At 42.5% G+C, this 27,010-nt stretch overlaps 1 protein-coding gene across 1 annotated transcript in view; it reads left to right on the top strand.

The window, feature by feature from the left end:
* The window catches only part of CLSPN (claspin), a 37,078-nt gene extending 10,646 nt beyond the window's left edge, over positions 1-26,432 (top strand). Inside the window, exons 9-25 of the mRNA XM_010360406.2 lie at positions 7,422-7,613; positions 10,473-10,726; positions 12,179-12,357; positions 12,459-12,523; positions 14,020-14,219; positions 14,563-14,717; positions 15,318-15,544; positions 16,718-16,829; positions 18,662-18,737; positions 18,951-19,054; positions 23,208-23,372; positions 23,480-23,601; positions 24,156-24,283; positions 24,587-24,692; positions 25,267-25,349; positions 25,612-25,773; positions 26,078-26,432. Coding sequence (XP_010358708.1) covers positions 7,422-7,613; positions 10,473-10,726; positions 12,179-12,357; positions 12,459-12,523; positions 14,020-14,219; positions 14,563-14,717; positions 15,318-15,544; positions 16,718-16,829; positions 18,662-18,737; positions 18,951-19,054; positions 23,208-23,372; positions 23,480-23,601; positions 24,156-24,283; positions 24,587-24,692; positions 25,267-25,349; positions 25,612-25,773; positions 26,078-26,188 — 2,441 coding nt within the window. The 3' untranslated portion in view covers positions 26,189-26,432. The remainder of the gene's footprint in view (positions 1-7,421; positions 7,614-10,472; positions 10,727-12,178; positions 12,358-12,458; positions 12,524-14,019; positions 14,220-14,562; positions 14,718-15,317; positions 15,545-16,717; positions 16,830-18,661; positions 18,738-18,950; positions 19,055-23,207; positions 23,373-23,479; positions 23,602-24,155; positions 24,284-24,586; positions 24,693-25,266; positions 25,350-25,611; positions 25,774-26,077) is intronic.
* The last annotated feature ends 578 nt before the right edge of the window (positions 26,433-27,010 follow it).

Here is a 27,010-nt window from a genome sequence, read left to right as displayed (position 1 = left end):
TGTCATTGATAATTGGAAAATAAATAACATGAAAAAGGAAAAGTATTATTTTCTTTTTTTTTTTTTTTTTTTTTTTTGAGACGGAGTCTCACTCTGTCACCAGGGCTGGAGTGCAGTGGCCAGATCTCAGCTCACTGCAAGCTCCGCCTCCCGGATTTACGCCATTCTCCTGCCTCAGCCTCCCGAGTAGCTGGGACTACAGGCGCCCGCCACCTCGCCCGGCTAGTTTTTTGTATTTTTTAGTAGAGACGGGGTTTCACCATGTTAGCCAGGATGGTCTCGATCTCCTGACCTCGTGATCCGCCCGTCTCGGCCTCCCAAAGTGCTGGGATTACAGGCTTGAGCCACCGCGCCCGGCCAGGAAAAGTATTATTTTCTTAAAGAACATTTAGAATAAAATACTGTAGGAATTCAGAGAGGGATAAATTTCTTCCAATGAATGGTTAGAGGACAGCTTGAAGAATAGGTGGATATAATTACTTGTTCACTGCCTTCCCTTTATACTGTGAGTTGGGATCTACTGCCTTGTTCCCTACTGTATCTCTAGTGCTTCCTCAGTGGATGACACATTGTAGGCACTTGTATTTATCAAATGAATGAATGATCTCTCAACACTGAACTCAAGTATTACCACGTTGAATAAATTTCCTGACTCTTAGATAGAGTTGGATGCTCCCCACTCTGCCTTGAGGCAGTATGGCATGGTGGTTAAGAGCTTAGACTTTGTGGCTGGACGCGGTGGCTCACGCCTGTAATCCCAGCACTTTGGGAGGCCGAGGCGGGTGGATTGTGAGGTCGGGAGATCAAGACCATCCTGGCTAACACGGTGAAACCCCATCTCTACTAAAAATACAAAAAATTAGCCGGGCGTGGTGGTGGGCGCCTGTAGTCCCAGCTACTCAGGAGGCTGAGGCAGGAGAATGGCGTGAACCCCGGAGGCCGAGTTTGCAGTGAGCCAAGATCACACCACTGCACTCCAGCCTGGGCAACAGAGCGAGACTCCGTCTCAAAAAAAAAAAAAAAGAGCTTAGACTTTGTAGGAAGACCAGGATTTGAATCTGGACTATCATAGTAATTATTTAACATTGTATATGCCATTTGACCTCTTCAAGCATCTTTTTTTAAAAAAAGAGAAGAAAGCCAGGCAGAGTGGTACACACCTGTAGTTCCAGCTACTGGGAAGGCTGAGACACAAGAGGGTCACTTGAGCCCAGGAGTTTAGGGCCATGCTGGGCAGCATATGAAATCCAGTCTCAAAAAAAGAAAAAAGAAAGAAAGAAAAAAGCATTATATGGCTTGTGGGCTATGGTGAAGATGTGTTGAAATAATGCATGCAAATGGATAGTATAAAGAAGCACTCAAAAAGTTGTTGCTGCTTCTACTATTATTAGTGAAATGGTTCACATCAAGACTTTTTGTTTTTGAGACGGACTTTCACTTGCTCTTGTCACCCAGACTGGAGTGCAATGCTGTGATCCCACCTCACTGCAACCTCCGCCTCCTGGGTTCAAGCAATTCTCCTGCCTCATCCTCTCAAGTAGCTGGGATTACAGATGCCCGCCACCACACCCAGCTAATTTTTGTATTTTTAGCAGAGACGGGGTTTCACCATGTTGGCCAGGTGAGTCTTGAACTCCTGACCTTAGCTGATCTGCCTGCCTTGACCTCCCAAAGTGCTGGAATTACAGGTGTGAGGCACTACACTCGACCAAGACTCTTTCATTAAACCGAGCACAGTCAGTGGCTTATGCCTGTAATTCTAGCACTTGAGGAGGTGGAGGTGGGAGGATTGCGTGAGCCCGGGGGGTCAAAGCTACAGTGAGTTGTGAGCTAAAATTGCACTACTGCACTCTAGTCTGGGAGACAGAACGAGACCCTGTCTCATAAAACACACACACACACACACACACAAAATTATGTTTCATTAAACAGCTTATTGTCGGCAGGTGCTATGTCAGCCACTATATCTGGTGTGTAAAATATGCTCAGTAAGTCTGTTAATTGAATGAGTTGACTTTGGAGATGGAGAGGATAGAAAGAGCACCTTGTCTCATTAAAAACACACACACACACACACACAAATAGATTCTCTTTCATTAAACAGCTTATTGTTGGTAGGTGCTATGTCAGCCACTGTATCTGGTGTGTAAAATATGCTCAGTGAGTCTGATAACTGAATAGGTTGACTTTGGAGATGAGGAGAAGGATAGAAAGAGCTCTGCATGGTGTTGCGTATTGGGAAGATGTGAAAGTCAGTTTGACCAGGGCTGGAGGTTGAGGTGGCAGAGTTGTGTAACAGAACTAGCATAGCTCCATTAGCAAAGAAGCATGAGAATAAGCTGTTGTCCGGAACACTGAGGGAAAGTTTCTGTTCTGTGGGACTAAAAGTTACCTAACAGTCCTAGACTGATAGGAAAGGGAGAAACGTTTTTTGAGTACCAACTATATTAGACACTGGTACATTCTTTGTTAGTTGTCTTTCTTAATTTTCATAGCACCAGGTATTATTTTGCAAAATGAAGAGACTGAGGCTCAGAGAGGTTAGGTTATTTTTCCAGCATTATACTTGGCTTATAAAGAGACCTACATAGTGGCTGGCATATGGTGAGCACTTACTTTTTAACTTGGAACATGTTTTCCTTTAGAAATAATTGACATGAAATTTGGGTTTCCAGACCAGCCATAATATACGTGAAGTTAGAATCAACATTCATTCATTCATGCAATAAATTGTATTTAGCACTGTGTTTGCTGCTGTGTATACATGTAAAACACTCCCCGCTCTCAAAGAAATTAAAGTATAATAGGAGTGATAGGCAGGCAAACAGACCATTACAATAGTGGATGGTAAGTGCTTACGATCAAGGTATGTAATTGAGGGTGCATTGGGAACCTAGAGGAAGGGATACCTTACTTGGAGCCTAGAAGTCAAGGAAGTTTCTGAAAGGAGCTCAGTAGAGATACCAAGGCAGGCAGGTGAGGGAGGACTTTTTGGTGGAGGGGTTGGACCTGCAGATGTCAGAGACAATAGAAAGCACAGGGTGTTCTACCTGGCTGAAGTGAAGATAGCAAGGACATTGGTGATCATTGCCCAGATCGTTCAGGGTTTTTATGCCATGCTAGGAGCTTGGACTTTAGCTCTTTGTAAGTAGAGGACCATTGAAACGTTTTCAGCAAAGGAAATGTTCAATCAGATACTCATTTTAGGAAGTTAAATCTGGTACCTGGTGTGGTGGATGCATTGGAAGAGGTTAAGAGTAAAAATAGTGGGAACAGCTCAGTTTCCTTACCTCATATAGGATAAGATTTCCATGAAAAAATGCATGTAAATTTAAATTTTGTGATGTTGCTTGCAATAGCATATGGAATAATCCCTGCCTCTAATTCTGCTTTCTGGACAAGAGTAATGTGAATGAGAACAGTTCTTATGCTGACTGCTGTTTTAAGTCCCAGGTAATCTTCCCACCCAACCATTTCTTTTACTCTAGTGGCATCCGTAATAACCTGCCTATTTCTGTTCCCTTTTCTCTGCCACTACCTGTTGCTTTCAGCTTTACTGAACCACTGCAAAATAGGAGGCAGACTTATAGCTGGTCTCTCTACTCTTTTGTTTGCAATGTAAACATAGCATCCTTTAGAGTTGGGTTTTTGCTGCTAATAATGTTGGGGGCTCAGAATAAAAAGATTTCCTTCATTTTTCTCTTTTTCTAGTAAGACCATCTAGAGGAAAAAGAATATATATCTAGATGCTAGTCACAAAAATACTGAAGTATGATTTGAGTGCAGTTTAGAAAATTAACCAAAGTTTCATGCCTATAGTTCCAGCACTTTGGGAGACTAAGGTGGGAAGATCGCTTTGAGGCCAGGTGTTTGAGACCAGCTTGGGCAACATAGCGAGTTCCTGTCTTTACAAGCTAGGACTCCCAAGTAGTCCTAGCTACTTGGGAGGGTGAGGTAGAAGGAATGCTTAAACCCAGGAGGTCAAGGTTGCAGTGAGCTGTGATCGCACACCCCTGCACTCCAGCCTGAGCAACAGAGCAAGACCCTGTCTCTAAAAAGAAAAATGAAAAGTGGCCGGGCACAGTGGCTCACACCTGTAACCCTAGCACTTTGGGAGGCTGAGGAGGGTGGATCACTTCAGTCCAGGAGTTCAAGACCAGCCTGGACAACATGGCAAAACCCGTCTCTACAAAAAATACAAAAATTGGCCAGGTGCAGTGGCTCACTCCTATAATCCCAGCACTTTGGGAGGCTGAGGTGGGCGGATCATCTGAGGTCAGGAGTTCAAGACCAGCCTGGCCAACATGGTGAAACCCCATCTGTACTAAAAGTAAAAATAAAAAATTAGGCCAGGCGCGGTGGCTCAAGCCTGTAATCCCAGCACTTTGGGAGGCCGAGACGGGCGGATCACGAGGTCAGGAGATCGAGACCATCCTGGCTAACACGGTGAAACCCCGTCTCTACTAAAAACTACAAAAAAACTAGACGGGCAAGGTGGCGGCGCCTGTAGTCCCAGCTACCTGGGAGGCTGAGGCAGGAGAATGGCGGGAACCCGGGAGGCGGAGCTTGCAGTGAGCTGAGATCCGGCCACAGCACTCCAGCCTGGGTGACAGAGCGAGACTCCGTCTCAAAAAAAAAAAAAAGCAAAAAAACTAGATGGGCGAGGTGGCAGGCGCCTGTAGTCCCAGCTACTCGGGAGGCTGAGGCAGGAGAATGGCGTGAACCCAGGGAGGCGGAGCTTGCAGTGAGCCGAGATCCAGCCACTGCACTCCAGCCTGGGCGACAGAGCGAGACTCCGTCTCAAAAATAATAATAAATAAATAAATAAATAAATAAATAAATAAAATAGCTGGGTGTTGTGGTGCACGCCTGTAATCCCAGCTTCTAGGGAGGCTGAGGCAGGAGAATTAGTTGAACCCAGGAGATGGAGGTTACAGTGAGCTGAGATCATGCCACTGCACTTTGGCCTGGGCAACAGAGTGAGACTCCATCTCAAAAAAAAAAAAAAATAAAAGTTAGCTGGGGTTGGTGGTACATGCCTATAGTCCTGGCTACTCTCAGGAGGTTGAGGTGAGAGGATCACCTCTAAGCTTGGAGAGATTGAGGCTACAGTGAGAGCCAAGGTTGCAACACTGCACTCCAGCCTGGGCCACAGAACAAGACTCCATTTAAAAATAAACCATTTTATCATGGACGAGAAGGCCACCTGAAAATATCCAGTGTGCATCAACTCCAAAGGAACTTTCTCCTTATAACTGCCAGCTATCACCACAGATTCCATTATGATATGAAGTGTTAAGCAGAGTTAACAGCTGGCTGAGGGAGAAAGGAGAAGGAAATTCTAAGATATTGCAGTGGTGAAGAGGGGTAAATTTATATCACTATTGGATTGCTGAACTTACTGTTCCCAGTATATATATATGCCCCTTTGTATACAAGTTGAGCATGTGATACTGGGGCTACAATATTTCCTTTCTCATTGTACCAACTGTACTAGTGTAACAGTTTTCACCAAAAAACTTATTACTGTCGTGCTGCTTAATTGTATCACTGACTGGATTGTCATTTTATTTTCCCTTCTTTAAAAAAATTGACCTTGCCTATATTTAGTAAGATTGCCAATAATGAAACGTTCAAAATAGGGAATTTGATCCCAGCACTTTGGGAGGCCAAGGTGGGCTGATCATTTGAGGTCAGGAGTTTGAGACCAGCCTGGCTAACACAGTGAAACCCTGTCTCTACTAAAAATACAAAAAATTAGCCGGGCGTGGTGGCAGGCGCCTGTAGTCCCAGCTACTTGGGAGGTTGAGGCAGGAGAATGATGTGAGCCCGGGAGGTGGAGCTTGCAGTGAGCTGAGATTGCACCACTGCACTCCAGCCTAGGCAACAGAGCTAGACTCCATCTCAAAAAAAAAAAAAAAAAAAGTCAAATTAGCCAGTCTGCTGGCACAGGCCTGTAGTCACAGCTTCTCCAGAGGCTGAGGCAGGAGGATCTGTTGAGCCCAGGGGTCAAGGCTGCAGTGAGCTGTGATGGTGCCACTGCACCCCGGCTTGAGTAACATAGCAAGGCCCTGTCTCAAAAAAATTAAAAAGAGGCCGGGCGCGGTGGCTCAAGCCTGTAATCCCAGCACTTTGGGAGGCCGAGACGGGCGGATCACGACGGTCAGGAGATTGAGACCATCCTGGCTAACACGGTGAAACCCCGTCTCTACTAAAAAAAAATACAAAAAACTAGCCGGGCGAAGTGGTGGGCGCCTGTAGTCCCAGCTACTCGGGAGGCTGAGGCAGGAGAATGGCGTAAACCCGGGAGGCGGAGCTTGCAGTGAACTGAGATCCGGCCACTGCACTCCAGCCTGGGCGACAGAGCCAGACTCTGTCTCAAAAAAAAAAAAAAAAAAATTAAAAAGAATAAAAAAGCAAGAGCCATTTTTAGCTTGTGGATAATACAAAAATAGGCTACCAACTAGAATTTGGCCTGTGAGCTACAGCTTGCTGACCCTTGTTATAGAGGCTGAGCTCAGACAACAAAAACGAAACTTTTCGGCTATTATGAAGTAACAGAGACTGGATTTACCTTCCTCCTTAAACAACTAAAAGGTCAGACAAAATATATGAAGTAAGTTTTTCAGGCATTTAACAGGCAGAATAGAACAGTAAGCTCTGAGAGAAGAGAAACAAATGAGGTGAGTCCTATCATTGCCCCAGCTTACCATCTGGAGAGTTTCCAGGCCACAACGCATACAGAGTGAACCTAAGTGGAGCCTGGCAATCTCCTAAAGTTGAGATCACACCACTGCACCCCAGCCTGGGAGACAGTGAGACTCCATCTCCAAAAAAAAAAAAAAAAAAAAATTAGCTGGGCATAGTGGTGCTCACCTGTAATCTCAGCTACTCAAGAGACTGAAGTAGGAGAATCACTTGAACTCAGGAGATGGAGGTTGCAGTGAGCTGAGATCGCATCATTGCACTCCAGCCTGGGCAACAGAGTGAGACTCCGTCTCAAAACAGAAACAAAAAACAGCAATAACAGATAGGGAATTTTAAACAGACTGGAAACCCATGAAAAATTTAGCCCTTGAATAGATGAGATTATAATCTTTTTTCCTACCAGTTTAATACTTTTAGAGAATTTTTAAAGAATGTTCAAAAGAATTGCACATATTTAGAAATTTCAGGTATACATTTCTGTCTGATTTTTTAAAGTCTGATTTTTGAAACGTTGAGGAAGAATAGTTGTGGCAGTCCATTAGTTTGGGTTAAGTTGTGTGAATTTGACTCAGGAGTTAATAGCAAGGGGTTTTTGGTTTCTCTGTGTGTGGTTTTCCTCATCATTGTTGAGCTAAAAAAACTTAGCTTGTAAGTCTTAAAGGAAGGAGTTTTGAACATGGCAAACTGACACACTGGTTGGCGTTTGGGTTTAGAACTGGAAGCCTTGAAGCAGCGTTTCTGGAAGCATGCTAATCCAGCAGCCAAACCCAGGGCTGGTCACACAGTGAACGTGAACGTCATAGTGAAAGACGTGGGCACTGATGGAAAGGAAGAGCTAAAAGCAGATGTGGTACCTGTGACTTTAACACCTAAGAAGTTGGATGGAGCAAGCCACACAAAACCAGGTATTGGAGCCCACAGGTTTTGTTTTTTGCTTTTTACTTTGTATTCTAACAGATCTTCAAGGCTGTTGAAAACCTTATAATGAAAAGTTATAGAATCTTTTTCTTTGGAGACTTTGGACAGCAGTATCTCTGGCATGATTCATGTGTAGCACACCTAGAGGTGTGGGGTGGACAAGCTGGCTTTATTTTTTAAAAATTATCATTTGTCTTATAAAAAACAAATACCCATTATAGAAAAATATATAGAATAAATGAAAAATGTAATCTTCTGAGACAGGTTCTATAACCAAATTGTGTATCCTTTTAAACTCTCTTCTTTGCACATATGTATATGTATTTAAACAAAAACAGGGCCAGGTGCAGTGGCACAGGCCTGTAATCCTAGCACTTTGGAAGGCCAAGGCAGGAGGATCTCTTGAACTCAGGAGTTGGAGACCAGCCTGGGCAACATAGTGAGCCCTAATCGCTACTAAAAAAAAAAATTATCCAGGCATGGTGGCATGCACCGTGGCCCCAGATACTTGGGAGGCTGAGACAGGAGGATCATTTGAGCCAGGAGGTTGAGGTTGCAATGAGTCATGACTGTGGCACTGTACTCCAGCCTAGGCAAGAGGGTGAGACCCTGTCTCAAAACAAAACAACCCACCTAATAATGTGATCATAACATGCATTCTGCTTTGTGTTTTAGAAATGTATTAAGGACAGCTCTCACCGCCCCCGCCCCCTTGAAATCACAAGTAATATATCACTTGGAAAACAGTTTTAAATACTGAAAAAAGGTATCAAATGAAAAATTAGTCTTCCCAAAGATAACTATTAACAATTTCTTCTATGTCCTTATAGGAGTATTTTTATCGATATACCATTTTTTGTGAATGTGTGTGACATTGAACATTTACTCCCTGTCAGGCATTGCTCTAGATTCTTTATATGTTTTATCTCATTTAATCCTTACAACCCTATGAGGTAAATAACATTAGTATCCTTATTTTGTATATGAAGAAACTGATATGCAGAGCACTTAAGCTACTTGCTCAAGTTCACACAGCTAATAATAATAATAAACGGTAAGACCAGTGGTCTAATCCAGACCACCTAACTCCAGAGCTCAGGATCTACTTTATATTGCTTTTGAGGCTTTTTTTTTTTTTAAATAAAGAGTCTTGCACTGTTGCCCTGGCTGGAGTGCAGTGGCACAATCTTAGCTCACTGCAACCTCCACATCCTGGGTTCAAGCAATTCTCCTGCCTCAGCCTCCCAAATAGCTGGGATTACAGGTGCCCACCACCACGGCTAGCTAATTTTTGTATTGTTAGTAGAGATGGGATTTCACTATGTTGGCCAGGCTGGTCTCGAACTTCTGACCTTGTGATCCACCCGCCTTGGCCCCTCAAAGTGCTGGGATTACAGGCATGAGCCACTGCGCCCAGCCTTGAGGTTTTTTTTTTTAAATGACTGCATAATATTCCATTGAATGAATACAACATGACTCATTAAACCATACTCTTATTGACAGATGTCTTGTTTGTTCCAGTTGTTGCTATTGCATACAGTGTTATATTATATTATAGTGCCAGATATATGGTGGTATATTAGATGCAAAATTCCTTGTAGTGGAATTGTCATGATATATATCACATTTTGATATATATCACCCAGTTGTCTTTCAGAATGGTTGTACCACTCTGAATCACAGTGTATGAGTTCCTTTTTCCTCTCAGTAATAGGTATTATCAAACTTCCTAATTTTTGCCAAACTAACATGTTGAAAATGTATCTCGCGGGGCGCGGTGGCTCAAGCCTGTAATCCCAGCACTTTGGGAGGCCGAGACGGGCGGATCACGAGGTCAGGAGATCGAGACCATCCTGGCTAACACGGTGAAACCCCGTCTCTACTAAAAATACAAAAAACTAGCCGGGCGAGGTGGCGGGCGCCTGTAGTCCCAGCTACTCGGGAGGCTGAGGCAGGAGAATGGCGTGAACCCGGGAGGCGGAGCTGGCAGTGAGCTGAGATCCGGCCACCGCACTCCAGCCTGGGCGACAGAGCAAGACTCCGTCTCAAAGAAAAAAAAAAAAGAAAATGTATCTCATTATTTTGATTTATAACTCTTTAATTAGAAGTGAGGTTAAGCGTTACTTTTAATTTGTTTATTAACAATATATGTTTATTTTTCTGTGAACTGGCAGTTCATATCGTTAGCTCATTTTACTTTTGAGTTGTTTCTCTTCTTTTTTTTTTTTTTTCTTTTTGAGATGGAGTCTCGCTCTGTCGCCCAGCCTGGAGTGCAGTGGTGTGATCTCGGCTCACTGCAAGCTCCACCTCCCAGGTTCACTCCATTCTCCTGCCTCAGCCTCCCGAGTAGCTGGGACTACAGGTGCCCACCACCACGCATGGCTAATTTTTTGTATTTTTAGTGGAGACGGGGTTTCACTGTGTTAGCCAGAATGGTCTCGATCTCCTGACCTTGTGATCCGCCCGCCTCAGCTTCCCAAAGTGCTGGGATTACAGGAGTGAGCCACCACGCCCGGCCTCTTTTTCTTTAATATAGGTAAATTTATCAATGTTTTTCTTCATGGCTTTTGAGCCACAGACTTTTGAAGCTCTACTCCCTACCCCCCGTTCTCTCTTTTGAACAATTATTTTATAATCCCTGAGGAGTATACTATCCAGGGTGCAGAAATTCTCTTTGATACTTCAATTAATAATAATACTCTTGTGTTCAAATAACAAAAAAGCCCAGAAATACTAGAGTCTCAGATTTTCCTTTTGGGATGTGACTAGAATACTTCTGGAGTTACCTAAAATGCATACCTAATTATTGTATTATGTCTAAAGCATTTCTACATATTTCTGTTCAGGTGAAAAGCTTCAGGTGCTAAAAGCTAAACTGCAAGAGGCAATGAAACTCCGAAGGTTTGAGGAGCGCCAGAAGCGCCAAGCACTGTTTAAATTAGATAATGAAGATGGATTTGAGGAAGAGGAGGAGGAAGAGGAAGAAATGACAGATGAGTCTGAGGAAGATGGAGAAGAGGAGGTAGAGAAAGAAGAGGAAGAAGAGGAAGAACTGGAGGAAGAGGAGGAGAAAGAAGAGGAAGAAGAAGGAAATCAGGAGGTTTCTGGCAATTATGTTGTTTTGTTACCTTGTCATGGTGAATATGAGAGAAAAAGTCAGACTTGATTAAGAGTATAATAAGCATGTTCAATTGTATAAGAGGTTTTAAGGGCATGGTAAGGGTAACTACCCCACATATCTCTAAATCTTAGTATCTTCAGTTCTGTCAGTACCATTGAATATCTGTAGATCATCATTATGTATCTGAATACAGATATTCAGTGGTACTGACAGAATACCATTGCCTGGGCTTCCACCTGTTTGTTTATATATTTTAATATAATAATGCTAATATTAAAAATGGCTTTGTATTTGTAGGAAATTTTATGTTTGTTGTTTATTTAGGTTTCTCTATCAGATTAAAAAGCAGTCCTAACCTTGGCTAGATCGAGGTCTGGAGTAAATTCTCAGGGAGTCAGAGGCCTTTCTGAGTTATTTTCGTTCTTTGTTGAAGAAGGCATTTGTAGAGGGGCCTCTTGCCCTTGTTCCATAGTATTGTTTTCTGCCTAGGGAAAACAGGTGATGATATGATTGTTAAGTATTAAAAAGCTTTCCTTTTTGGGCTGGGCAGGGTGGCTCATTCCTGTAATCCTAGCACTTTGGGAGGCTGAGGTGGGCGGATCACCTGAGGTCAAGAGTTTGAGAACAGCCTAGCCAACATCGTAAAAATCCATCTCTACTAAAAATACAAAGATTAGCTGTGTGTGGTGGCACACCTGTAATCCCAGCTACTCAGGCAGGAGAATTGCTTGAACTCGGGCAGTGGAGGTTGCAAGGAGCCAAGATTGCGCCACTATACTCTAGCCTGAGTGACAGAGTGATACTCCATCTCAAAAAAAGAAAAGAAAAAAGCTTTCCTTTTTGTATGCTGGGATCACTTATTTTAATTTATTTTAATTTATTTTAATTTATTTATTTATTTAAGGTTTTTTGAGATGAGGGTCTCACTATGTTGACCAGACTGGTCTCGAACTCCTGGCTTCAAGTGATCCTCCCATCATTGTGGCCTCCCAAGGTGCTGGGATTACAGGCATGAGCCACCACGCCCAGAAACTTGAGTTAATAATTAGTTTTGGGTAAAGGAGAAAGAAAACAATGGCTGAGCTATACAGCCTGTCTCAGTCTGTGCTTGGTTTGAGATCAGTAGTCAGCCTGCAATCTTAGACTGATTAATTAACCTCTTATTGCCTCAGTAAAATGATAATCCAGTCGTCCTTTATAATCTTAGCAATTTTGGGAGGGTAAAGGGTAAAAAAAAATACAAAAAAGTTCTAGAAGTGTCAGGGAAAATTATGTTGATAATGGTCATATGGAATGTCCTTCAAGTTTGCCTTTTTTAATTTAAGATGTTATCAGTAACCAATCAGCCGTATTTCAAGCTAACATTGTATTTGCTTTTAAAGTTTTTGACTTGTATTATTTTGTTTTGTGGTGGCATGATTTTTGGTAAAGACTGCAGAATTCCTTCTTAGTAGTGAAGAAATAGAAACCAAAGATGAAAAAGAAATGGATAAAGAAAATAATGATGGCAGTAGTGAAATTGGCAAGGCAGTTGGCTTCCTCTCTGTTCCCAAGTCTCTCTCATCAGATTCTACTTTACTTCTATTTAAGGACAGCTCTTCCAAGATGGGGTAAGTGATTCTCTCTAAGAAAATTTAAAATTGCCTTGGATTTGCCCCTCCTGTAAAAACTAGGAACAGATACTGAACCAATTTACTTTCTTATTTTACAGTTACTTTCCTATTGAAGAAAAATCAGAAACAGATGAAAACTCAGGCAAACAGCCTAGCAAACTGGGTAAGTAGTGATTCTTGTGTAGAACTTGACATTTCTTTTGTCCCTCAGCTTTGATATTTAAGGACTGCAGTACTGTAAGTTTCCATTTTTTAAAATCTGGTCACTTCCCAGTTTCATATGTGGCAATGAAAGGGGTTTATGAATTAGAATATTTTTCTTGGTCTATTTTTTGAAAACTTACTTGCAGTTTATTTATAGTAGACTGTGGCACATAATGGCCTTAGTGAATGTGTGTTGATTGAGTGAGCAATGAAATATTTCTTTCCTTTTTTTTTTTTTTTTTTTGAGACGGAGTCTGGCTCTGTTGCCCAGGCTAGAGTGCAGTGGCTGGATCTCAGCTCACTGCAAGCTCCGCCTCCCGGGTTTACGCCATTCTCCTGCCTCAGCCTTCCGGGTAGCTGGGACTACAGGCGCCCGCCACCTCGCCCGGCTAGTTTTTTGTATTTTTTAGTAGAGACGGGGTTTCACCGTGTTAGCCAGGATGGTCTCGATCTCCTGACCTCGTGATCCGCCCGTCTCGGCCTCCCAAAGTGCTGGGATTACAGGCTTGAGCCAGCAATGAAATATTTCTATATGTAGATCAAAGGAAGATGTATAATTGATTGGATAGGCTGGGCGTGGTGGCTCATGCCTATAATCTCAGCACTTTGGGAGGCCGAGGTGGGCGGATCACAAGGTCAGGAGATTGAGACCTTCCTGGCTAACACGGTGAAACCCCATCTCTACTAAAAATACAAAAAATTAGCCGGGCATGGTGGTGGGCGCCTGTAGTCCCAGCTACTTGGGAGACTGAGGCAGGAGAATGGCAGTGAACCCAGGAGGCGGAGCTTGCAGTGATACGAGATTGCGCCACTGCACTCCAGCCTGGACAACAGCGAGACTCCGTCTCAAAAAATAAAAAAATAAAAATAAAAATAAAATAATTATTTGGATAATGAAGAGTGTGATCATAGGCATTAGGAAGGATAAGAGAAAGAAGAGAACTTTCTGCTGGGCGCAGTGGCTCACGCCTGTAATCCCAGCACTTTGGGAGGCCGAGGCAGGCGGATCATGAGGTCAGGAGATCGAGACCAGCCTGGCTAACGTGGTGAAACCCTGTCTCTACTAAAAATACAAAAAATTAGCTGGGTGTGGTGGCATGCACCTGTAGTCCTAGCTACTTGGGAGGCTGAGGCAGGAGAATCACTTGAACCCAGGAGGCAGAGGTTGCAGTGAGCCGAATTCGCGCCACTGCACTCCAGCTGGGGCGACAGAGCGAGACTCCATCTCAGAAAAAAAAAAAACTTTCAAGTGTCACTTAGCTCAGAGTAATAAGCCCTGATTATATAATGCTATCTTAGTACTGTAATTTACCTTTAACTTAATGTTTTGGAACTTATAACTTGAGGGGTTTGCCTATGAATTTTATCTGACAGTTTCATCCTCAACTCTTTTTCCTAAACAAATCCACCTTATTTCTGTAATCATGAACTTAAAAGGTGTTTCTCTTTCTTTAGATGAGGATGATTCATGTTCATTGCTAACGAAGGAGAGCAGCCACAATAGCAGCTTTGAGCTGATTGGCTCCACGATTCCATCCTATCAGCCTTGCAACAGACAAACAGGCCGTGGGACCAGTTTTTTCCCTACAGCAGGAGGATTCAGATCTCCTTCCCCTGGGCTATTTCGAGCCAGTTTGGTCAGCTCAGCTTCTAAGGTAAGATGGTAATGGTTTTTCTAATCTCCTCCTCTCTTTGCTTCCCACATTGCTAAATAAAGTTTGTCCCAGCCAACCAACTCCCACCACTTTGGTACCGAGCTTATGTGTGTTCAGTTTAAAAAATCCACCCCCTTTGTGTATTAAAAACAAGCTTCATCCAGTATTCTTACTTTCTTGGAGGTATTTTTCTTTATGCTTCTCATGGCTGTGTATTGTCCTCCTCAATTGCAATTTCCTGAGAGTAGCTTAAATATTGCAAATAGCAACTTCTGTTGTTGTCATGAAAATGAATGACACTTGTAAAATGTTTTGTTATTGTTTGTTTTTGTTTGCGTGCCAGAGTTCAGGGAAACTGTCTGAGCCTTCACTTCCCATAGAGGATTCCCAGGATCTGTATAACGCCTCCCCAGAGCCTAAGACACTTTTCCTAGGAGCAGGAGACTTCCAGTTCTGTTTAGAAGATGACACTCAGAGCCAACTGTTGGATGCAGATGGGTAGGTAGTTTTGTGTTTCTGTGGGCGGGAATGGTTCTGGGTACTGCTTAATTTTGTTTAAAAATAAGTAAGCTTCTGTCACTCCATCTGTGCTTTCTCTTCTGAGAAAGAGAAGGTGTACAGACCATTAGTATTACATTCTATAAGTTTGAACAAAGTCTGTCCAGAAAATAAACATAAATAGCTCTTGCTAACATTCTGGTCCTTCAATTTCTGTCTTACTTGAAATGCATAGATCTTGTATTGTAAGGTCATCAAATTTCCCTGTATCCATCCTGCTATGTTATTATTGTTGGGTAAGGCTGAGAATTCACAGACTGGTGGCACATTACAGGACATAATGCCAAGCCCTGCTCTAACATCATCTGAAGCTAAAAGTTATCCTTTACACTTTACCTTCTGAGTAACATTTTATTCTTTCACAAAACTTTTCCCTCCCTCTTTAGATTAACACAAGCCTAAAGTTTGAATCTTTTGCTTTCTAGTTTGAGATTCAGCTTTTAACTGGTGTTGGAAATTAATTCAGAGGTTTTTCACCCCCTACTTTGCCATTTCTCTGAGGAATTTTTTACACTATTCGTTGTGCTTATTGGCTCTTAGGTTCTTAAATGTTAGAAACCACAGGGATCAGTACCAAGCTTTGAAACCTCGATTGCCATTGGCCAGTATGGATGAGAATGCCATGGATGCCAACATGGATGAGCTGTTGGATTTGTGTACTGGAAAGTTTACATCTCAGACTGAAAAACATCTACCCAGAAAGAGTGACAAGAAAGAGAACATGGAGGAACTTCTGAACCTTTGTTCAGGAAAATTCACTTCTCAGGGTAAATATCCAACAGAGAGCATCAGGCTTACCACACCCAAGTCTCAGTGTCCTTGAAAAGAATTCCCTGGGCGGGTGGGGTGGCTCACGCCTGTAATCCTAGAACTTTGGGAGGCTGAGTTGGATGGATCGCTTGAGCTCAGAAGTTTGAGACCAGCCTGGGCAACATGGCAAATCCCCATCTCTACGGAAAAAAAAATTAGCTACACATGGTGGCACGTGCCTGTGGTCCTAGCTACTTAGGAGGATATGTTGAGCCTGGGAGGTAAAGGTTGCAGTGAGCCGAGATCACACCACTGCACTCCAGCCTGGGTGGCAGAGACCCTGCCTAAAAATAGAAAAAAAGAAAGAAAGATAAGAAGCCCCTTAACCTCAGGTGAAAAGTTCACAGAAAACAGGACTGTGATGGAATCTATATAAATTGAATTCACTGCTTAGTGCCCTGACATTTAGAAATTTTACTTTCTTAGAGTGGTAAAGTATCAACTTAAGACTACTTTAGGCCACACACGGTGGCTCATGCCTGTAATCCCAGCACTTTGGGAGGCCAAGGCGGGTGGATTGCCTGAACTCAGGAGTTTGCGACCAGCCTGGGTAGCAAGGTGAAACCCTGTCTCTACTAAAATACAAAAAATTATCTGGGCGCGGTAGCCCGTGCCTGTAATCCCAGCTACTTGGGAGGCTGAAACAGAAGAATTGCTTGAACCCCAGAGGCGAAGGTTGCAGTGAGCTGAGATCGTGCCACTGCACTCCAGCCTGGGCAACAGAGAGAGACTCTGTCTCAAAAAAAAAGACTGCTTTAGCTTTGCCCATATGAGATATCATTTATGATTAATGTATGTACAAAGTTTAGAACAATGTCGGATGTATAATAAATTTCACATAAATGTTAACTTACTTCCTGTCCCCTGCCCCCAACGCACACAACTGTTAGACTGAACATAAGCTCTATGAGATCTGGGATAGTGGTTTGTTCATTACTGTATCCCTGGTGGCCTGGCACATATGGCACATAGTAAGCACTAAATAAGGATTTGTTAAATGAATAGATGGTAGGTTCTTCTTGGCAAGCTTACCTTAGAACTGTATCGAGCTGGCATGACTTTAGATGGCTGGGAAAAGAGTATAAAGCTATCATTCCTTGGCGACACATTTTTTCCTTGTTGTGATGTAGATGCCTCCACTCCGGCCTCATCAGAGTTAAGTAAGCAGGAGAAGGAGAGCAGCATGGGTGATCCAATGGAAGAAGCACTTGCTCTTTGCTCAGGCTCTTTTCCAACAGACAAGTAAGTCTCAGATTGCTGGGAACTTGGGAAGGCCTGGCCTTTTGATAAAATCAAAATAACTGATCATCTTAAGGGCTTTGCACCTTTTCTGAGAATCTTGCAGTGGATTTGAGTCTCATATATGCCTAGTAAGCAAATTATAATGCTTTGGTGGAGAACAGGGTAAAAAAGGCAAGAATATGAAAGATATTTAATATCATTAATAGGGAAATGCCAATTAAAACCACAGTGAGACACCCATTAAGATGACTTTTATCAAAAAACTCAAAGAGTGTTAGTGAGAATGTGGAGAAACTGGAAACCTTGTGTACTATTGGTGAGAATGTAAAATAGTGCAGCTGCTAGGGAAAGTATGATGGCTTCTCAAAAATTAAAAATAGAGGCCAGGTGCGGTGGATCACCTGAGGTCAGGAGTTTGAGACCAGCCTGACCAATGTGGTAAAACTCTGTCTCTACTAAATACAAAAAATTAGCTAGGCATGGTGGCACATGCCTGTAATCCCAGCTACTTGGGAGGCTGAAGCAAGAGCATTGCTTGAACCCGGGAGGCAGGGGTTTTAGTGAGCCAAGGTCATGCCATTGCACTCCAACCTGGATAATAAGAGCAAAACTCAGTCTCAAAATAGATAAATAAATAAATAAAATAAAAATAGTATGATCATATGATCCAGCAATTTCACTTCTTCATCTGTACCCCAAAAAAGTGAAAGCAGGACTTGAACAGATATTTGCACCCCCATGTTCAAAGCAGCATTATTCATAGTAAGTAGTCAAAACATGAAAGCAACCTATGTTTATTGGCAGATGAATGGGTAAACAAAATGTATATATATATGCAATGGAATATTCAACCTTAAAATGGAAATTCTGGCTGGGCATGGTGGCTCACACCTGTAATCCCAACACTTTGGGAGGCTGAGGTGGGTGTATCACTTGAGCTTAGGAGTTTGAGACCAGCCTGGATAATATGGCAAAACCCCATCCCTATAACATGATTGTGCCACTGCACTCTGGGCATCAGAGCAAGACCCTGTCTCAAAAAAAGAGGAAGTTCTGACACTTGCTACAACATGGATGAACCTTAGGATGTTATGCTAAAAGAAATAAGCCAGTCACCAAAAGACAAATACTGTATGAGTCCACTTACATGAGGTACTTAGAGTAGTCAAATGCATAGAGACAGAAGGTAGAATGGTGGTTGCCAGAGACTGAGGTTATGGGGAAACGGAGAGTTTAATGGGTATACAGTTTTGGTTTTGCAAGCCGAAAAGAGTTCTGGAGATTGCTCAACAATACGAATGTACTTAATACTACTGAACTATAGAAAGATTATTAAAAAGGCAAATTTTATATTATGTGTATTTTACCACAATTGAAAATTTAAAAAATTTTCTTCCTGTTTCTTGAAGAGATTTTTGGTGATAATAGAAGTTTTAAATTTGGCCAGGTGAGGTGTCTCATACCTATAATCCCAGTACTTTGGGAGCCCAAGGCGAGCAGATTGCTTGAGCCCAGAATTCAAGACGAACCTGAGCAACATGGTGAAATCTGTCTCTACAAAAAATACAAAAATTAGCTGACCATGGTGGCTTTGTACCTCTAGTCCCAGCTACTCAGGAGGCTGATGTGGGAGGATCACTTGAGCCCTGGAGGTGGAGGTTACAGTGAGCTGAGATGGTGCCACTGTACTCCAGGTGGTATAAGAGACCAAGACTGTCTCAGAGAAAAAAAAAAAAAAAATTACACAAAATTTTTTTTAATTCCTAACTTGGCTGACTACTTGTAGTTTGCTTTCAACAACTTATTTATTGATTCATTGATTTACATTTCAGGGAAGAGGAAGACGAGGAGGAGGAATTTGGAGACTTCCAGCTTGTCTCAAATGATAATGAGTTTGATACTGATGAGGTGAGTATGAAGGGAACAAAGTAATCATAACTGAACTCCATGTATTGCTGCCCTCAAGTGTTTTTTTCCCCTCAATTCTTGAGAATTCTAAGTTTGGCATCTTATCAGAAACAATTTCCTAGAATGAGGTGTTTGGGCAGATGTTTATAAATCCTTTTTTTGTGGAGGACACATTTTATTCTGCTTAATTTGGATATGATGCTGATTTTGTAGGATGAACACAGTGACTCTGGTAATGAAGACCTGGCACTGGAAGACCACGAAGATGATGATGAAGAAGAACTCCTGAATCGATCTGAGAAGTTGAAAAGGCAAATGTAGGTGTTATTAATATGTCCATTCCTTCAGGTGTATTTAAAAGTTGGTCACTAGGCCAGGCATGGTGGCTTGTGCCTGTAATCCCAGCACTTTGGGAGGCTGAGGCAGGCGGATCACCTGAGGTCAGGAGTTCAAGACCAGCCTGGCCAACATGGTGAAACCCTGTCTCTACTAAAAAATATAAAAATTAGCAAGATGTGATGGCAGGTGCCTGTAGTCCGAGCTACTTGGGAAGCTGAGGCAGAGAGAATTGCTTGAACCCAGGAGGTGGATTTGCAGTGAGCCGAGATCACACCACTGCATTTCAGCCTGGGTGACAGAGCAAGACTCTGTCTCAAAAAAAATATATATATATATTTGATCATTTAATATGTCCTGTGTGCTAATAACTGTGCTTTACAGGCATTAACATATTATCTTATGCTGCGTGCAGTGGCTCAGGCCTGTAATCCCAGCACTTTGGGAGGCCAAGGCAGGCATATCACTTGAGGTCAGGAGTTTGAGACCAGAGTGACCAACATGGTGAAACCCTCTCTACTAAAAATACAAAATACAAAATAAAATACAAAAATTAGCCAGGCATGGTTCCAGGCGCCTGTAGTGCCAGCTACTTGGGAGGCTGAGGCAGGAGAATGGCTTGAATCCGGGAGGTGGAGGTTACAGTGAGCTAAGATTACCCCATTGCACTCCAGCCTGGGTAATAGAGCAAGACTCCATCTCAAAAAAAAAAAAATTATGAGTGAGTACTATTCTCCTCATTTTACAGTTGAAGGAACTGAGCCTCAGAAAGATTAAATTTACCCAAGATCACATAGCTAGAAGGTAGCAGAGCCTGGATTCAACTTAGATTAGGTAAAATCTCCCCTAACAGTCAAGTTAATAGTTTGCCACTTTTTTTTTTTTGAGACGGAGTCTCGTTCTGTTGCCCAGGCTGGAGTGCAGTGGTGCGATCTCCACTCACTGCAAGCTTCACCTCCCAGGTTCACACGATTCTCCTGCCTCAGCCTCCCTTGTAGTTGGGACTATAGGTGCCCACCACCGCGCCCGGCTAATTTTTGTATTTTTAGTAGAGACGGGGTTTCACCGTGTTAGCCAGGATGGTCTCGATCTCCTGACCTCGTGATCCGCCCGTCTTCAGCCTCCCAAAGTGCTGGGATTACAGGCATGAGCCACCGCGCCCAGCCAGTTTGCCACTTTTTAACTTAAATCCTCCTGACTCAGCTTCCCAAGTAGCTGGGACTACAGGCATGTGCCACCACACCTGGCTAATTCTTTTTACTTTTTGTAGAGATGGGGCCTTGCTTTGTTCCCAGGCTGGTCTTAAACTCCTGGCCTCAAGTGATCCTCCTGCCTCAGCTTCCCAAAGTCTGGGATTACAGGCATGAGCCACCAGGCCCAGCCTTTTCTTTTTGAGATGGAGTCTTGCTCTCCAGGCTGGAGAGCAGTGGCATGATCTTGGCTCACTGCAACCTCCGCTTCCTGGGTTCAAGCGATTCTCCTGCCTCAGCCTCCCGAGTAGCTGAGCCTATAGGTACGTGCCATCACACCCAGCTAATTTTTGTATATTTAGTAGAGACGGGGTTCACTATGTTGGTCAGGATAGTCTCGATCTCTTGACCTCATAATCTGCCCGCCTTGGCCTCCCAAAGTGCTGGGATTACAGGCGTGAGCCACCCCACCCAGCCGGCCCAGCTTATTTTTTTGATATGTTGTTCTGGTCATGAAAGTAAAATATTTATTTTAGGATATTTAAAAGAATACAAACCAGGTGCAGTAGCCTATGCCTTTAATCTCAGCACTTTGGGAAGCTGAGGCGGGTGGATCACCTGAGGTCAAGAGTTTGAGACCAGCCTGGCCAACATGGCAAGAACCCATCTCTACTAAAAATACAAAATTAGGCCGGGCGCGGTGGCTCAAGCCTGTAATCCCAGCACTTTGGGAGGCCGAGACGGGTGGATCACGAGGTCAGGAGATCGAGACCATCCTGGCTAACACTGTGAAACCCCATCTCTACTAAAAAAAAAATACAAAAAACTAGCCGGGCGAGGTGGCAGGTGCCTGTAGTCCCAGCTACTCGGGAGGCTGAGACAGGAGAATGGCGTAAACCCGGGAGGCGGAGCTTGCAGTGAGCTGAGATCCGGCCACTGCACTCCAGCCTGGGCGATAGAGCGAGACTCCATCTCAAAAAAAAAAAAAAAAAAAAAAAAAATACAAAATTAGCCAAGCGTGTGGCCAGTGCCTGTAATCCCAGGAGGCAAGGCTGGAGAATCACTTGAACTGGGAGGTGGAGGGTGCAGTGAACTGATATTGTGCCATTGCATTCCAGCCTGGGTGACGAGAGAAACTCCATTCCTCCCACCCCCCCAAAAAAAAGAATACAGAAAGATATAAATAAAAAGTTATCCATGTCCACCATCCAGGATGTAAATGAAAGTTAGTTAGTTCCTCTTAATCTTTTTTATGCGTATATTTTTATATAGTTGAGATTTGTACAATCTTTTTATATGTATACTTTTGAATTTTTTCTCTAATTAGCATATCCAGAAACATTTTCCTATGATGTTAAAAAGTTTTATAAAGACAATTCTTATAGGTATTTAATATTATATTGTATGTGAATGATTTGGAATTCACATATAGGATATCATATTGATCCCTATTAGATTTATATGGTTGCTTTTATCCCATAATTTCATTCTGTTAAGATTCACTTTGGGTTCTAATTTGTCACCTGTCAAATGAACTCTCATAAAGCTTTAGGTCATCCATAGATTTTTCTAAGGTAGTGGTTCTTATCTGCAGAGCTCTTTGTTTAAATAAAATCTTTTAAAGAATAACAGATAAAAGTTGAACTGTTTAAAGACAGTAAGTGGGAAGTTTGGGAAACTTAGTGACTAGTGGCCCCTGAAGGAATTTTCCAGGAACCCTAGGATTTAGAACAACTTAGCTTTAAGAAAATACAGTGTAGGCTGGGCGTGGTGGCTCACGCCTGTAATCCCAGTACTTTGGAAGGGTGAGGCAGACAGATCACCTGAGGTCAGGAGTTCAAGACCACCCTGGCCGACATGGTGAAACCCTATCTCTACTAAAAAAACAAAAATTAGCCAGGCATGGTGGCACGCACCTGTAATCCCAGCTACTTGGGAGGTTGAGGCATGAGAATCACTTGAACCCAGGAGGTGGAGGTTGCAGTGAGCCGAGATGGCGTCTCTGCAGTCCAGCCTGGGCGACAGAGCAAGACTTCATCTCAAAAAAAATAATAATAATACAGTATAGGTCTTTGATAAAAATCAGTTTTTAGAAAGCCACCAAAATTCTGCCATTTTGGACCACATGGGACCAAGATGACTTTGAATCCAGGGTGACAAGAGATTTGTTCTCAAGGGGAGCTGAAGTCAAAAGAAGTAACTAGTAGTCATTTTACCAGGAGCTCTGAGCCTCAGTCTTCCTTCTGATGTGGGGGTCAAGATTTGTTAGGCTGTAAGAAGGTCCCAGTTTATTACCTTTCTACACCACACCATCTCTAGTTTGTCTCGTAAAGCTGGTGTGCTCAAATGCAAAACAAAATAGTTGAACTTCCAGCAGGTATTCTAATACATGTAGAAGAGATTAAGAGTTTTCTGGCTTTCAAATCACCCAATCTAAGTTGAATCCAGGCTCTGCTACCTTCTAGCTATGTGACCTTGGGTAAATTTAATCTTTCCAAGGCTCAATTCCCTCAACTGTAAAATGAAGAGAATAATAGTATCCATTCCTAAGATAATATGTTAATGCCTGTAAAGCACAGTTATTAGCACACAAGACATATTAAGTGATCAACTTTTAAATATAGATGCTCCACATCTTACAATGGGGCTATATCCTGATCAATCCATCCTAAGTTGAAAATGCACTTTCAGCTTATCTAGCTCTAACTCCATCGTAAATTGAGAAGCATACTAAGTGCGTATCACATTCATGTCATCGTAAAGTTGAAAAATCATTAAGTCAAACCATCATAAGTAGGACACTATTACCAAAAAAATTTAAATATTATCAAATGTATTATGTTTATTATTATTAGAAGTGGCTCTGTGTTCTGCTTTTCTCTGCTTCCATATTCTGTGAGTATATTCATTGTTGCATTTTCTAATCCTCAAAATTGCTTTCTAGGAGATTGAGGAAATACCTGGAGGATGAGGCAGAGGTGTCAGGAAGTGATGTGGGAAGTGAAGATGAGTATGATGGGGAAGAAATTGATGAATATGAAGAGGACGTAATTGATGAAGTACTTCCTTCTGATGAGGAACTACAGAGTCAAATCAAGAAAATACACATGTCAGTATCCCAACAAGCCCTTCTGAGTAATAGGGTACATCTTAAGACAAGCCCTATAACCAGCCAGAATGGTCCTTGTTTTGAGCACCCTATTTCTTCTGTTGCAGGAAAACTATGTTGGATGATGATAAGCGACAGCTACGTTTATACCAAGAGAGGTACCTTGCTGATGGGGATCTGCACAGCGATGGTCCTGGGCGAATGAGGAAGTTTCGATGGAAAAACATAGGTATCCTGGTTGTTGTCTTTAAAAGCAATCACTAACGGGCCGGGTGTGGTGGCTCATGCCTGTAATCCCAACACTTTGGGAGGCAGAGGTGGGCAGATCACAAGGTCAGGAGTTCAAGACCAGCCTGAAAAACATGGTGAAACCCCATCTCTACTAAAAGTAACAAAAATTAGCCGGACGTGATGGCATGCACCTGTAATCCCAGCTATTCAGGAGGCTGAGGCAGGAGAATTGTGTGAACCCGGGAGACAGAGGTTGCAGTGAGTGGAGATCACACCATTGCACTCCAGGCTGGGCGACAGAGTGAGACTCCATCTCAAAAAAAAAAAAAAAGCAAACAGTTATAATTCACATTTGTCCAGTTGCAGATGGCAAATGGCAAGCAAAACCATAACAGGCTATGTGAAGACCTAGTTGTAACTGTTGTTTTCTGTTAGAGGATGGGAAAAGTTTACATCATTATATAGTAAATGATAAGGATTTATTTTTTGTCTGTCCAAGCACCCTCTCCTATGAGGACTGCCGAATGCTGATTACCTTCACTCTTTGTTTAGATGATGCTTCCCAGATGGACTTGTTCCACAGAGACTCTGATGATGATCAGACTGAAGAACAGCTTGATGAGTCAGAAGCCAGGTGGAGGAAGGAGCGAATTGAACGAGAACAGTGGCTTCGGGACATGGTAGGAGTTCATCTACTCTGACCCTAGTTTATGAGACTGTCACTTAGCTTGTCATGATAGTTTCAAAATCTTAGGCAGCATATTGCTATCTTTTTTAATCCTCGAGCTATCTTTTGTGTTTTGAGAAGGCTATACCATGGACAGTTCTCTTCGTGTTTGTCTAAGATTAATTTTTTTTGTCTAAAACAGCAAAGGCTGCAAAAAGGAAAACAAATATCCCAGGAACTCTAGATTCACAATCCAGGCCATACTATTTAGGAAGGCTATAAACTTTTTTTAATGCTGTATAATTTTTTTTTTCAGGCACAGCAGGGGAAAATTACAACTGAAGAAGAAGAAGAAATTGGGGAGGACAGTCAGTTTATGATACTGGCCAAGAAAGTTACAGCCAAAGCACTGCAGAAGAATGGTGAGCTCTTGTTTCTCCTTAAGGTCTAGCCCCTTGGATTGTTAGTGGTAGAGCTTTGGAGGTGACTCTAACCTTCAGGAGCTATTGCAGCTTAATCATAAGCTTGTGTCTAATACTGTCTTAAAGAGGTTTCTCAGAGGTGGTGGGAGACCGTGTACTTAGACTTTAGACTATTGGGCAGTAGAGACTGTATTTGTGAGTATATGTGGCTGGTTTTACTTTATGTTCTAAGGCTCAGAGTAGTTAATTCTGGCTTTCTCTATTTAGTTGCCCAGGATTGTATGTATACCTAAGTGTTAGAGGTGGGATTTGAATCCAGGAATATTTAACTCCAGAAAGCTCTTCTCTATTCCATACACTTACCACTTCTGTTTTTCTTAAATGATTACTGTTCAACTTAGTTGTGTCTCTTCTTGGAGCCAATTATTATAGTTTCAAAGTTACCATTATATAGAACAGAGTTCCCATGGCTTTAGCATATTGATTTAGTTACAAGATTTCTTAACTTGTTTAGAGTTAAAAGTAATTCTAATCAGCTTTTCCCAGAATAGGCCTCTCTGTCTTTTCTTTCCAGCCAGTCGCCCTATGGTTATTCAGGAATCAAAGTCTTTGCTCAGAAATCCTTTTGAAGCCATCAGACCGGGAAGTGCTCAACAGGTTGGTTGGGAACCTTGTTAATCTGACATCATGGTCTACAGGTTATAAACGCCCAGGTCCAGCTTAGGGAATAGCCTCTGTCATTAGAGGAAGGAGGTGGCTGCAGGGAAAGAGTTAATGTCAAAGAGTCTGCTATTTCTTTTCTATTTGAATAGGGTAGGAATATGTACCCTCAATATCTAGGGGGAAGCAGGGTGGGAAGGACTTTTCATTCTTTAGTTGGCACTTGGGATTTGATACCAGATGACCCTTTTTTCCTCAGGTGAAGACAGGCTCACTGCTAAACCAGCCCAAAGCTGTGCTTCAGAAACTGGCTGCTCTCTCTGACCGTAACCCCAGTGCTCCTCGAAATTCAAGAAACTTTGTCTTTCATACACTTTCTCCTGTCAAGGCTGAGGCGGCAAAGGAATCGTCTAAGTCTCAGGTATGGAATTTGAGAACTAATATGGTGGCTTCCCAAACCAGAATTTATTTATTTATTTATATTTAAAAACAAAAATTCTGGCTTAACCCCTTTATGCTGCAATGTTGAAATTTTGCACTACCCGATAAGGTACAAGAGAATTGCTACCCCTAGTAGGTAATCAACTTTTAAACTTGCCTAGAAAGTTTATCTTTCTTTTTTTCTGTTGTTAATCATCCACAATTTATGAGTTGCTTGAGAGCTAATTAAAGGTAAGTACTTGTATGAAGGTCTTAAGCTGGCTCTGACTCCCCCTGCTCTCTAGGTAAAGAGAAGGGGTCCATCTTTCATGACTTCTCCTTCACCTAAGCGCCTCAAAACAGAAGATAGCACTTCAGGATTGAAGCGAAGCATCTTCAAATACTTGGAGAGCTAACACCATCAAAGTTGCCAAAATCTACATTGAGACTGCTTTGAGAAGTTCCTAGCACTGAAAATTGGAATTGACACTCAAGCCAACGATCCTTCCTTCCTTCATAATCAATGCAATAAGATTGCAGACAGAAATTCCTGTTCTTTCTACTGCACAGCTCTGGACTTCTCTTTTCCTAGTATTATTCCCTGGATTGGCCACTGATCTCAATTCTGCAGTATTTACAACATCAACAACTAATAGAATACTTGGGTGAGGTTTGTTTTTTTTTTTTTTAAGATGGAGTCTCAGTCTGTTGCCCAGGCTGGAGTGCAGTGACATGATCTCGGCTCACCGCAACCTCCATCTCCCAGGTTCAAGCAATTCTCCTGCCTCAGTCTCCCAAGTAGCTGGCATTACAGGCGTGTGCCGATATGCCCAGCTAGTTTTTGTATTTTTAGTAGAGACAAGGTTTCACTATGTTGGCCAGGCTGGTCTTGAACTCCTGACCTCAAATGATCCACCCGCTTCGGCCCCGCGAAATGCTGGGATTACAGGCATGAGTCACCGCACCTGGCCTTGGGTTAGGTTTCACTTCTTCCATTAAACGTTTGACATTTTATCCTAGCAGCTTTCTGGGTTAATATCTCTTTGTGATAGAAGTGGTTGGAAGAGGAAGAGTAGGGAAAAGTGTGACATTACAGATTAAACAGTGAAAATCAGTACCACAATGACTCCTTTACACCCATGATATATGTACCATGATGACCAGGGTTCAGTGAAAGAAAGATTTCTTTTCTTTTTTTTTTTTTTTTGAGACAGTCTCACTTTGTTGCCTAGTCTGGA

This window comes from Rhinopithecus roxellana, chromosome 12 (genome assembly GCF_007565055.1).
Source record: "Rhinopithecus roxellana isolate Shanxi Qingling chromosome 12, ASM756505v1, whole genome shotgun sequence".
NCBI classification, from domain to species: domain Eukaryota; kingdom Metazoa; phylum Chordata; class Mammalia; order Primates; family Cercopithecidae; genus Rhinopithecus; species Rhinopithecus roxellana.
Note: the sequence above shows the minus strand (reverse complement) of the source record. Positions and strands in the feature narration are given on the sequence as shown.